The sequence below is a fragment of the Cucumis melo genome, chromosome 8 (assembly GCF_025177605.1).
Source record: "Cucumis melo cultivar AY chromosome 8, USDA_Cmelo_AY_1.0, whole genome shotgun sequence".
NCBI lineage: Eukaryota > Viridiplantae > Streptophyta > Magnoliopsida > Cucurbitales > Cucurbitaceae > Cucumis > Cucumis melo.
In genome coordinates this window covers 8,089,407-8,102,485 of record NC_066864.1, presented here as the reverse complement: position 1 = coordinate 8,102,485, position 13,079 = coordinate 8,089,407, and the positions used below count along the sequence as shown (strand labels likewise).

The 13,079-nt window shown below is 32.5% G+C and overlaps 2 protein-coding genes across 2 annotated transcripts; both read left to right on the top strand.

The window, feature by feature from the left end:
* The first annotated feature begins 402 nt into the window (after positions 1-402).
* On the top strand, positions 403-2,724 carry LOC103500916 (casparian strip membrane protein 1). Its single transcript, XM_008464375.3, has 3 exons — positions 403-1,051; positions 1,282-1,405; positions 2,180-2,724. The coding sequence occupies exons 1-3, from the start codon at positions 765-767 to the stop codon at positions 2,396-2,398; spliced, it is 630 nt and encodes a 209-aa protein (XP_008462597.1). The 5' UTR covers positions 403-764; the 3' UTR covers positions 2,399-2,724.
* Positions 2,725-5,225: 2,501 nt separating this feature from the next.
* Positions 5,226-12,441, top strand: LOC103500917 (mRNA-decapping enzyme-like protein). Its single transcript, XM_008464376.3, has 8 exons — positions 5,226-5,728; positions 5,977-6,017; positions 6,162-6,211; positions 6,718-6,862; positions 8,369-8,425; positions 9,768-9,891; positions 10,919-11,392; positions 12,117-12,441. Exons 1-8 carry the CDS (start codon positions 5,570-5,572, stop codon positions 12,171-12,173), a joined length of 1,107 nt encoding a protein of 368 aa, XP_008462598.1. The 5' UTR covers positions 5,226-5,569; the 3' UTR covers positions 12,174-12,441.
* Positions 12,442-13,079: the final 638 nt, after the last annotated feature.

Here is a 13,079-nt window from a genome sequence, read left to right as displayed (position 1 = left end):
GTATTACATTTGCATAGATTTTCAGCGTTTTTTGTATTTTTTTTAAATTAAAAATGAATCTTCAAACTAAATGGACTAAACTATTGGAAAAGAAAATGTTAAAAATGATAAATTGACAAAATATTTATACTTGATGATAAAATTGTGTGTAGTTTGTTTTTATTGTTTAGTGAACTTTCATTGTAAAATGTAAATATTTTGTTTTTCATTATTTAAAAAACTCTAAAAAAATTTATAAACGATAAATTAGCTAAAATATTTATAAAATTTTAAATATAATTAATGATACTATATTACTAAAAGGCCCATAAAAAATACTTAACATGCATTTATTTTTTTTAAAAAAAAGTATAAAGTATCATTTACAAATTGACCAAACCATATAAATAAACAAAACCAACTTCCAAGTTGCAATATGAAATTTGAAAACTAAAAAAAGTACATGTAATCTTATATTCATATATTGGATTAGCTAACTATTTCCTCAAACTCATTTTCCCCATCATCATCATCCAACTCTTTCTTCCCAATCAACTCTGTTTCTTCAAACCCACAAAATGGAGAAGGTTTCAATCAACAACTCCCTCCACTTCATCTGCTCCAACCCACCAACAATCAAACCCCCAATTTCTCCTCTCTATTTAAATCCCTACTCTCTTCATCCTTCCCATCACTCACAATTCCCTTCAATCAATCCTCAACACATTTCTCTCAATCCCCATTACGCTTCCTCACCTTCTTAATTCTCTCTCAACATTCCAAAAATGAAGACCGGCGAATCCACCGCCATTGACATTGCCCCCGAGACCAACAACAGTGGCCCAATTGGGAAGAAGAAGAGCACGACCCCGTTGCTGGCCGCCCCGGTGCCGGACAGGGGAACCCACCGGATGAAACGTGGGCTTGCGATATTTGACTTCGTTCTGAGAATCGGCGTTCTTGCGTCGGCGTTGGCGGCCGCCGCCGCTATGGGTACTAGTGAACAAACGTTGCCGTTTTTTACTCAATTCTTCCAGTTCGAGGCCAGCTACGATGATTTGCCTACTTTCCAGTTCGGTTATCTCCTTTTTCTTTTAAGCATATGATATAAAATTCTCCATTCTTATTTTAAAAAATAAAATAGCTCGATGAAATTTTACTTATAACGGCTACATACATGGATAGATTACTATCATTTATTAGTTAGTGTAATAAACTATAGTAATTTATGAGTGTCTAGTACAGTTAGATAAATGTGTTTTTCATTCGATACTATTGTCCTAATTGAATTGAAATTTTCAGGTTTTTTGTGGTGGCAATGGCCGTAGTTGCGGGATATGTGGTTTTGTCAATTCCATTCTCAATTGTTTGTATTATTCGTCCCCATGCTGCTGGGCCTCGCGTTCTTTTGTTGATTCTAGACTCGGTATGTAATGGTTTAATTTTTATCATAGATTTTAAATAGATATTTTTAAATTTATAATAATTTCTCAATTTTAAAACTAAAGTCATTGGTTTAACTTTAAACTTTTATTAATTCATGTGTCGGTGAAAATAAAATTGGTTTAAAACTTGATCTACATCAAGTTTTTAGATTTTGCAAAACTATCTAATCAGAATTTGTCTCTTCCTACATCTTTTGTAAATATTTTACAGATGATATGCATAAAGATAAGTACACATCAAGATGCATCTAAAATATTAGTTTTATTAAAATTTAGTGATTTTTTGAAGATTTGTTAAGTTAGAGGTGAATTAACGAAACATAATAATCATATAGAAATTGTTACATTTATCTACATCTAAAGTATAATCGTTAAGATGAGAACAAATTTATTCATGTTGTTTCACATTAGCCTCCTTTTATACGATTGCTTTTTGATATGGAGATATGTCTTTTACCATAACAACATCCTTCTCCCAAGAGGCGAGGAGGCAGTTTAGCTCCGTTTCTTTATTTGCCTTAAAAAAACCTACAATTCAATCAAATTAAGAGTTCAGGGTCAAATTTAACAAAAAAAAAAATTGTTTCTAAAAAATAATACTTATAAACAGGAGTGAAATAAAGAGTTATAAATGCTCTTTCTTTTGATTAAACAGGCAACAATTACCCCAAAATACATCAAAGAAAAAACATTTTTGTTTAGAATCAAAACCCAAAGTAGATATTGAAGAAAAAAGAGTCGGTATTATTTTGTAGGTGGCTTTGACTTTGAACACAGCAGCAGCAGGGGCAGCAGCAGCAGTGGTATCTCTAGCACACAGTGGGAATTCAAGCACAAATTGGTTAGCAATATGCAACCAGTTTGGTGATTTTTGTCAACAAGCGAGTGGCGCTGTGGTTGGCTCTTTTGCTGCTGTCTTGCTCTTTCTTTTACTCATCTTGTTCTCTGCTTTGTCTCTCAAAAATAGCCATTGATATCATTCTTCTTCTTCTTCTTCTTCTTCTTCTTCTTGCAGAAGCTTTTCAAAAAGTTTAAGCTTTTGTACACTTTTTCCATTTGCTTTGCTTTGTGTTTATTCCCATTTTATGCATCCATCCATTTGGGTTGTGTTTTTTTTTTTTTTCTTTTTCTTGTTTTGTTGGGAAAAGGGTTAAGGAAATCATTCTTATGTAACTTTTTTTTTTTTAAAAGGTTGTTGTTGGGTTTTACTTGCCTAAGATGATGAATTGAAAAGTTGTGTTATTATACATTGTATACTTGTTCGTATATAAATATATATATGTTTACAAGGTTGTGATTCTTCCTTTGTGTTGGATTTTGGATGTGGAATGTAATCAAATTTAGATCAGCACATATATATAATAGTGCTTGACTTGACACAGATAAGTAATGACTTTTTTTAAAGAACAAATTAGCAATGAATTCATATAATTATTAACCGATGAATTAACATATTTGTATTATGCTTATTTTTTTTTATAAGTTCAGTCAAATTCTTTAGACATTATCAAAATTTTGAACAAGAGTTGTGTTGTTTTATTTGAGACATCGAATGTTGTTCAATTGAGAATAGTTTTCAATTGTACTAACATTTATATATTTTGAGGTCTTTTTGGTAATAGGTTTACTTATGTCCATGTTTGCGACTTCTTTTTGTAGTTCCCGGGCATAGTATTCTCTACTTTATCAAAAAATCTTCTCTATACCTAATTTGTTCTTGTTTTAACTTATTTTCTTTTCAAATATTCATAAATGTATACGCACACATGAATTGACTTTTGGTACATTGCTAGTCCTCGTTCTAAATCCTAGCTCTTTTCATTTTATTGTGAATATTTAATACTTTGTCACCAATAGAAACATTTAGATCGAACTTTTGGATATTTCTTATATCTATAAATATATTATTAAAATTAGATAATTCTTTTTTTTAAAAAAAAAAATACTATTGGATGGTAGCTACCAGGAAGTACATGGGGCCAAGAAAACAAAGTGAATCCAAAATCCAAACATGACAATGACTCACATCTCAAGCATCAACAATTCAACTAAATGATTCTGATGTGATATAATTTTGAAAGTGTTAGTATAATATAGATTGATTATTAAAATTTTGAAAATTTTGTGATTTGTTCACTACACAATTATTCAACCACAACTATTATTTAACAAATTTTGCTTTTAATATATATTTTTTCTGTAATTCGTCGCAGACCGCAACAAAATAGGTAGAATTCGAGATTCACTTAAATATTACTCTGTCATTATAGAATCAGTTGAAAGATACTTAGATATATTATGCATTGCACCAATCTTATTTTTCTGTAACTGACGCAACTATGTAACCAGATTTTGCTTTACCACATTATTTTTTCATTAGACTATTTTTCAAATATAGCAAAATGAATCAAAATATTTATAAAATAACAATGTCTATCTATTACCATGTATCATAATAGATAAATATAGACTACTATTTATATCTATCGTAACAAACATAAATAATAAGTAGTTTATTGTGGTATTATATTTGATTGCGATAATTTTATATATTCATAAATATTATCAAAGTTTATGTTATTTAAAATAACTTTCATTTTTCTTATTCCTTTTATAAATAATTTTTGTTGGGTAGTTGAGAGGATGCTTTTGGCTTCCGCAATGCTACTCTGTTCCAATACTATAAAAAAACATAAAAATCCAATTTCAAATTATATACTTTTCTAATTTTAGCAATTTTCTATTATAATATTAATCAAATAGATGAGGTAAACTTGAAGAAGCTAAAAATCATATTCTAAGGTCTGATTTGATGACAATTTTATCATATATACATACACTCACATTGCATTTATTTTCATATCTTTTCGCTTTCTTAAAAATCCACTTGAATTTAGCCAATTTTTAAATGTAAAATAAATCTAAAGAATATAAAAAAGTTTTCCATCTTTAAAATTAAACTTCAATTTTTAGACGGTTTTAAAAGAAGGAATACATAACACATAAAAGTCTATTATATAAATGAATGTAGTTTTGAAAAAGTAATATATTTATTAAAGCAACTAAAATCTAGGAAAAGGTAACAATTTAAATATAAAATATAATTAAACTAAAAGCTTGAGATGTCAAATTACACATAAATTTATTTCTAAAAAAAAAAAAAAAAAGCTAAAACTACTTTAGATTTTTCAATCCAAACTTTAATAGTATCAATAAAATATATGAACTTGAATTGTGCATTGGTGGAAGTTAAACCACTGCAGTTCTTTTTATTAAAAGAAAAAAGAAAAAGAAATAAAGAAAATTAAACTAAAAACTATGAAGTTTTATGTATTTATTTTTGTAAAACTTTTTTATAACCTATAAAGTTTATCTTCAATATATGCATATTTTAAAAGAAAAACAACCCTTCCAACAAATAAATAAAGTAAAACAACATATATATATATATATATATATATATATATATATATATATATATATATATATAAGAGAGAGAGAGAGATTACTAAATAAATAATATGTTGGATCTAACCTAGTTTAATTTGTAAGTATTTAAATGTTCAAAATTTTCAGCAAAATAAGCTTAAGTTAAAATATTTGGTTGTGATGTTTAGAACCTCATCTCTACTAGAACTAAAAAAGACTTCGTGGTTGAAAAGCTAAAAGAAAGATATCAGTCAAATTTTTCTTTAAAACTAACCTAAAAATTAAGACAAACTATACAAAATTTGGGTAATATGTAGGGTTTTGCTTTTATTATATATATATAAAGACCAAATGAAAAAGAAAAAGTAAGGAAGAAGAAAAACCTAATTTGGACAAGAGAAAATAAGCAAAATCATAAATCTTTTTATTGAAAAAATTGAGATAAAGGATTAGAACGGAGAAGAAAAATAGTGTTGAAATTTTGTTGATGTAGGGAAACTGGAAAATCGAGAGAATTGTTGATGATCTATATAATTCAGCCGCCCACTTTCCATCTTCATCAGATTTCTCTCGTGTCGTTGCCTTCAACAAGCTGCTCTCGTTTTTCTCTTTAACCGCTGTCACTTTCCCGGGAAAAAAAAAACGAGAAAAAGGGCAGAGAAAGTTGAAGAAATCCAAGGGTTTTAGATAACGAAAGTCTCCTCCGTTGGTTGAAGATGACTCAATCCGGAAAGTTGATGCCGAATCTCGATCAGCAGAGCACCAAAATGCTTAATCTTACTGTTTTGCAGAGAATAGATCCTTTCATTGAAGAGATTTTAATCACCGCTGCCCATGTGACATTCTACGAGTTTAATATCGAAACCAATCAATGGGTTAGTCTCAAATTTTGCTATTTCGTTGTCGTTTGGGTTTTATTCGTAGCGCAAATGTTGGGTAGTGGTATTTAAGATCTTGTGTTTTTAATTCCTTTTCGATCTGTTTGGGTGAATGAAATCTACTTGGTAATTTCACTCGTCGATTTTTTTAATCCTATAATCTCTCCTCCTTGCTAATGTTAAATGGTTCATCTGGTTGTTTTATAATATTCTCGACTTAATCTCGTTTTTTTTAATGGTTGTAGAGTCGCAAGGATGTAGAAGGATCTCTTTTCGTAGTGAAGAGGTTTTCCATCATTTTTCTTTTTATCTTTCTTTCTATCACTTTTAATAAATTTAAATTTCTGGGTAAAGGTTTGTTTTGTTGTTACGGCTTTAGAGATTTTTTTGAATTCCCTAATTTTAATATACCTTTTTTTTTTTTTTCAAGAAATGCTCAACCTCGCTTCCAATTCATTGTGATGAACCGACGGAACACAGGTTAGTAATGAAATTATTGTTAACTTTAGAGAGTTCAATGGTTACTTTATTAGAAAAAAGAATTCTCAGTGTAGTCATTATATCTTGCAGAGCTAATTGCTAAACATGGTGGATTTTTTTGAAACTCTTGTTACATTGTACTACGTATTGGAAGACATATCAGATTATTGTGCTGGCCACAAATAACTTGCAACAGATTTTAAGATCAGCACATATATTATCATGGGAGTTGAGATCGAGTTTATATGAACTTTCTTATTTTTTCATTGTAGTGAAAAGTGTTAGTTATTTCTGTGTGAACATGCAAGTTGAATTTTTAATAGGCACCTAATAAGTGAATTTTGCATCTTGGATGCTGTAAACTGCATTACCCATTTTGTTCTTAACGAGATTTGAACTCCTAATTTTGTTGAATGAAATTTACACGCGATCATTATAGATAACATTGAATTGAACTGTTGTACTCTCAAGCCGTAGCTTCTGATATGTCCATTTATTTCATCCAGATAATCTAGTGGAGAATCTTCTTGGGGATTTTGAATATGAAGTGCAAGCTCCTTATTTGTTGTACCGGAATGCTGCTCAAGAAGTTAATGGCATTTGGTTTTACAATCCACGGGAATGCGAGGATGTCGCAAACCTCTTCAGCAGGTATGATACCTTTTATATTCATTGATATTTTGTTAGTTTGACTATGGTTATCATCATCAAACTAGCATATGAAGTTTGGATTTTGTGAAAATTTTATCAATTAGACCACTGTTATGATCTATATTCTTTGGAGGAAATGAAACTTTTCGTGGAGGGAAAGTAACAGAAAGAAAATTCAGGGAGATAAAGGCAGCCCCCTGCCAGAGAGAAAATTGCCAGAAAAATTTAAGATAATTAAGTGGATGGCGTGGTTACATGAATCTTTGAGTTTAGCACTCCAACAAGGATGTGTGCTGTACATTGTAAATTATCTAAAATGATTACAGAAGTCTATATCTCCTGTCGGGGAACATATTGCTTCTTTTGGTTCGAATAAAGCATGTGCAGAGGAGGAATATCCCAGCATTTCTCTACGGTATTCTGGCTTGACTATGAAGCTCAATCCAATGACTTGGAGGAGCTCTGAAACAAAAAAAAACTAGTATCTCTATGTTACCCCAACCTCCTCAGAGAAGTTGTTTTACATATTTAGACCTCTATGAATAAATTGGCATCCCAAAAAAATTCTATTTTTGCAAATTTGCGTAGTTAGGGCATTACCTTATGAGCTATGGTGTTGTTCTTGAAAGTATGTATGAGGCTTGTTTGTTATTTATAACCAATGCTATAGCTTTGAACATAAGTCTTTGCCTCTTCTTCCTTCAATTGACTTTTCAAGCTTAGCCTTTTCTAACCTCATCACATTCTTGAAGTTATTTAGCTGATTTTGGGATATATCATTCTCTCAAAGGCTGTCGTTGCACTTAAAAGTTTTTGGCTTAAATTGGATAGGTTGGCTACTAGTTCACTGTGTTTGGTAGGTGGGTGGTTATTTCACGGTTCGGGCCTTTCAGAGTTGCAGGCTGTAACCACTGGTTCCTCTTTTTGAGCCCTCGACATTTACAAAGTTGCAAAACTTGTGACTTTTCTGAAGGAGAAAGAGAATGGCTCTAATTCTTTAAACTCTTCAAAACATGTTGCCTTTATTCAAGTTTCTTAAAAGATAGCTTGGAGGATATGTCACGAGATGTTTTGTTGTGGATGAGGGTGGATGGGTTAGACACAGACCTAGTTCATTGGGCTATTGTGTCAGTTGGCGAAGGGAACTTGAGGAAAAAGAACTATGGTGCTTGACACCTTACCCACACACACACATTTACTCCCTACTAATCTCATTGTTCTATATGATTATTATTATTATTTTGGGATGGGGGGTGGTGGTGGTGGCAAAAAGAAGTGTTCTGTGGTTTCCTTTGCATAGTTTCTTTACCTAAGCAAAACCTTTTTTCCTCATGGCGCATACTACTCACCTCCATGGCTTGGACATTGAGTCTCTTCTTCACCTTTTGTATGAATTTTCTCTTGTTAAAATATTTTAACTTTGACCTTCGTTGTATGGTCAAGAAATTTAATAGAGATATTTTATGGTTTCTTACTTGAGATGTACTCATGCCTTTCATTTTGCAGGATACTTAATGCATTCTCGAAGGTTCCTTTAAAGTCCAAAGTTTCTTCAAGCAAGGGGTAACAACAATGCTTATTATATTAATATCAAACAAATTTTGTATGAGATTGAAGCTTTAGTGAGTTTCTAGGGCGTTGAGTTGACTACTATAATTCTAGGTTATTATAGTTTGTGGGTTAATATTAGTTTGGGCTATAATAGTTTATGTTTGAGGTGCCAACTATTTTCTTCTAGATTATAATAGTCTTCGTTTGATGTGTAAACTATTTTAGTTTGGTTAGGAAATAGTGAACACTATAACGAAAATGAAAAGAAATGATGAGTAGAAAATTGATGCAGCGGAAAAGGTATATAGGCCAAGTGCATAGCTGAACAAGCAAAATTCATCCCAAAGAAGAGAGAGTGCTCTCTAAAGAACAACATTCTATATTAAAATGTTGATAAAAGCTTCCTAATACAACCGTAAATTGGCTATTAGCCTTACCAGCAAAATAACATAATTAACCAATTAAACACTAATTAATCTAGATTAATAACTAAACTAGATATTAATTAAAAAATATACTAATTATCCTATGATTCTCCTCATAAAAAATAGTAAACATTGTAACCGTGAGAGATTCAAAATATTAATGTTGTAGCTACTTGTTGGTTATATTGTTGGAAACACCAACTACTATGATTGGAGCCCCAAACATGGAATAGACTTTTATAGCCCACTTCACCCCTTTGAAGTTGGGGGCCTAAACACCCTTTAGTTTCTACATTTGTACAGTGATTACCTTTTGGCCACTCTTCTGTATGCATGCCATTTACTTGTTGTATGAATTATTGTATCTTTGTTGATTGAAGCCACGGCATGTTACTCACAAAAATAATAAACGGGTCATATCATTTTACCTGCTTATGTGATTGGAATTTGGATTACTGGAAAGCATTTTTATTTTCCAAATTAATACCAACCTTCAATAAGATAAATGAAAGAATGTAAGAGGCCAATGGAAAATGAGCATATGCAGCTAACTACAAAAGAAAGAACGTTATGGGGAAAAAAGCTGCTATGGTTGAGAAAGTGACATGGAATAACCACTGAACCCTTAGCTTACAAACATCCAAAGGGAGGTGATGAACTCTACCATAATCCCATTTTTCCTCAACGGTTTTCAAGTAATAAATTGAAGAATTGAAGCTCCTGCTCCCAAAGGGAGGGTGGCCTATTGGTTTTGGAGTTCTCTGTTATTTGATCATGTTATCAAGCACAAACAGTGTCATGCTTTATCTGTGGGGCTGGATATAGTTAGTGCATCATTGTTTCTGATTCCGTTAGATATTTTTGAGTTCTTGATATAAACTAATTTGCTACTTTCCTTGTAACTCTCTTTTATTTATTTTCCTACCCAGTGATTTTGAGGAGCTTGAGGCAGTGCCAACAATGTCAGTGATTGAAGGTCCATTGGAGCCCTCGGCACCGCCCTCGACTGTCACTGATCCCCCCGAAGATCCATCCTTCGTGAACTTCTTTAGTGTTAGTGCTCTACCTTTGTCTTCCTAGTCTTCCCCCTTATTTATTTTAGTTGCTTTTTTGGTGGGAATATTTTAGCTTGATTTTCATGGACTTAATGTTTTATCTTTATATTATGGAACTTGTGCTACTGTTAGCCTTTTCTTGTCAACCTTGTTTGTATATTGTACAAATTAAGTGCTTTTGTGAAGCCGGAACTAACTCTCGTCTTTAGTTAAATGTATGAGAGATAAGAAGGAAAATATGAGATGACCAAATTCTGATGAAAATTTATTTTACTGAATGAAAAATCTTCCGACCGTGAAACAGAACCTAATTATTGTTCTGACATAGAGATGTCTACTGTCTCTTCAATAATTGAACTTCGGGGGTCAAATGGTTGCAAATGGTAACAAATAAGTTTAGGGGTTAGTGTTTCACCTTAGACCTAGAAATATATCAGCTGGTCTATTAATTGGCTTTAGAATTGCTTGTCTGAACACAAGTATTAGGGTAGTGATCAGACTTACATAAAGTTCTAATTCATATTTAAAATTCATTTTCTGGCTAATTTTTCTTGTCTCCCTAATTGTTCCATAGGTTAGTCAATTGCAAATAGGAGTCTAAGACTATTATCTTCTAGGTTTTCTTTAGCACAGAAGCCTGCAAACTATATAATAATAATTATTATTATATTGTTCCTTTTGTTTTAGTATCCTATTAAAATGTATGGCTAAACTTATCGACTTAATACTCATAATTCTATTGCTTTTTTTTTCCCTTTTAAATATGATGCTAAATATGTATGTCTCTCTCCCTTGCTGCTGTTCTTGTACTTACTCTCACCTCTAAGTGAAAATTGTATTTCTCTTTACATACGTATTGCCCCAACCAAGGTAATAAATTTATGTCGAATGACATTTATGGAAATGAAATCCTTTCTTGCCTTGTATTGAAAATTTATGTGGTCATGCCTTTACATTCTGACGAGCTTTCCTTTGTGCTCATTGTGGTCAATGGCATTTGATTGACCTTGATGTTATTTATGCAGGCGGCTATGAATATTGGAAGCAATGCTCCAAATATACCGGATTCAAGGCAGCCATATCATCCTTCTCCTATTAACCCTCCATCTTTGCTTGCTCCTAATCTTGTATCAGCTCCTGCACTGGCTCCACAGCCATCTTTTCCTATTGCAGCTTCAACTACGCTAACCTCTCCTTATGGACCATCTGACCCAAACAATGGCACTAATCAGGTCACTAATCTTGTGAAGCCCTCTTCTTTCTTTCCACCACCATCTTTCTCATCTGCACCAATGAGACCCACTTTGCCCTTATCCATGCCTATGCCTACCCTTCATCCTCCACTTAATTTACAAAGCCCATATGGGACACCAATGCTCCAGCCATTTCCACCACCTAATCCACCGCCTTCACTTACACCTGGTTCTGCTCCTGCTCTCAATGATGGGCCTGTTATTAGCAGGGACAAAGTTCGCGATGCACTTCTGATGCTTGTTCAGGTATCTAATATTATGACCATAGTTTTCGCTCGTTCAGCTCTAGAAGATTATGCTTTTGTATGATTTGTCTGCAAGCTACCTATGTTAGGATCAAGGATATTCTCCAGATAGTTTTGAAAAGCCTCGGATCCTCTCGTCAAGCCAAGCTCAAACAAAATAAAACTCTCTGTCCTCTTCCCTAATTCATGTCTACTGCCTACTAACAATTCCTCCTAACAACTCTGGTTGACTTTGACCTACTCACTAATTAATGATACTCTCAGGCTCAGCAATATCTTAAAAGAGAAAAACCATAATTGCGGTGCAAATTGGAACTGATTGTATTCTTATAGATCCTCCATCATTACTGTTTCTGTGTTCTGTCTAATGACCAACAATTTCAACGTTTTGAAATACATGGTCAAAGCAGTTTCCTTGAGAAAGTGTCTACAAAAGAGAAATTGTGTCGTTCCATTACACCCATAGAACAAATTGTGAATTCCTCTCGCTCTCGGTTAAGGAACTTTCCAATTTGAAGGGTGAATGATTTACATTTGTTGCATGTCCTTCCCCCCCCCCCCCCCCCCCCCCCCCCCCCCCAAAAAAAAAAAAAAAAAATTGTTTTGTACAACTCTGTTGTCCATTATCCAGTTAAGTCACACACGACATGAGTTTATGTGTTATAGAAACTATTATAATTCTGAGATGTGCTGGCTGACCTGTGTAAATACTGATGATGTGTTAGGATGATCAATTTATCGATAAGTTCTACCAAGCGCTGCTGAAGATGCACCATTCTTGAGTAACTTCAAGGGCCAAGAGGCGGGTTTCATTGAGTTCAAATGTGTGTGAATTAGATGTGTACATAACTCACTCTGAATTATGTCTAAAATTAGTGGTTCCTCCAGTGTAGAGTCTGTTCAGTGTAAAATTAAAAAGAGTTTCGGAGGTTCTTAAGCTTCCTTTTTTTGATTTGAGGTATTGGTGACAGAAACTCATGGCATGATGATATGCAATGCCCTCTTTCAGTTTGGTACTTTTATGCCACTCCTAAATTTGGTTCAGGTTTAGCAACTTTTGCTTCCTCCATCCAAGTTTTGTTGTTTCCAGGATTTCTCTTTCTGGTTATTGTTTTTTCGTCGTAAGATGAGTCTTTCTTGTTTTGGGAACTTTACATACTGTTTTGGTTTTCTTTTACCCATTTTAATCTAACTGTATTTTTGTAATTTTGGTCATTTGTCTGGTTTTTATTTAGATGATGTGGGGTTTGTAAAGTTATACTTAAAGATTAGGTAACTTGAAAAAACCACACTTATGGTGGAAGTCACAATCATCCCTCAACTTTCTATTGCATAAATTGTTAGTTCTAATTATTTATAGAATTGTTGAAATTGTACTCTTAAACTTACCTAATTGTGGAAATTGTGAAAATGGCATACATTTTAAGGTTTGATTTTTATTATTTGAAAATTGTGAAAATGGCATACATTTTAAGGTTTGATTTTTATTATTTGAGGGTTTATTTTTTACAACTGTTGTGAGTTTGGAGTTGATTTTTACAACGGAAAGTAATTGTAAAAGTGGATTTGTAATTTGTCCTTGTAACCAACCTCTATTTCTCGTTTAAATACTACCTTATTAAAAAAAAAAAAGATCTAATCTTGAAGCATGAAATTCTATTCCCTCCTTTTTATTTAAATAATCAAAT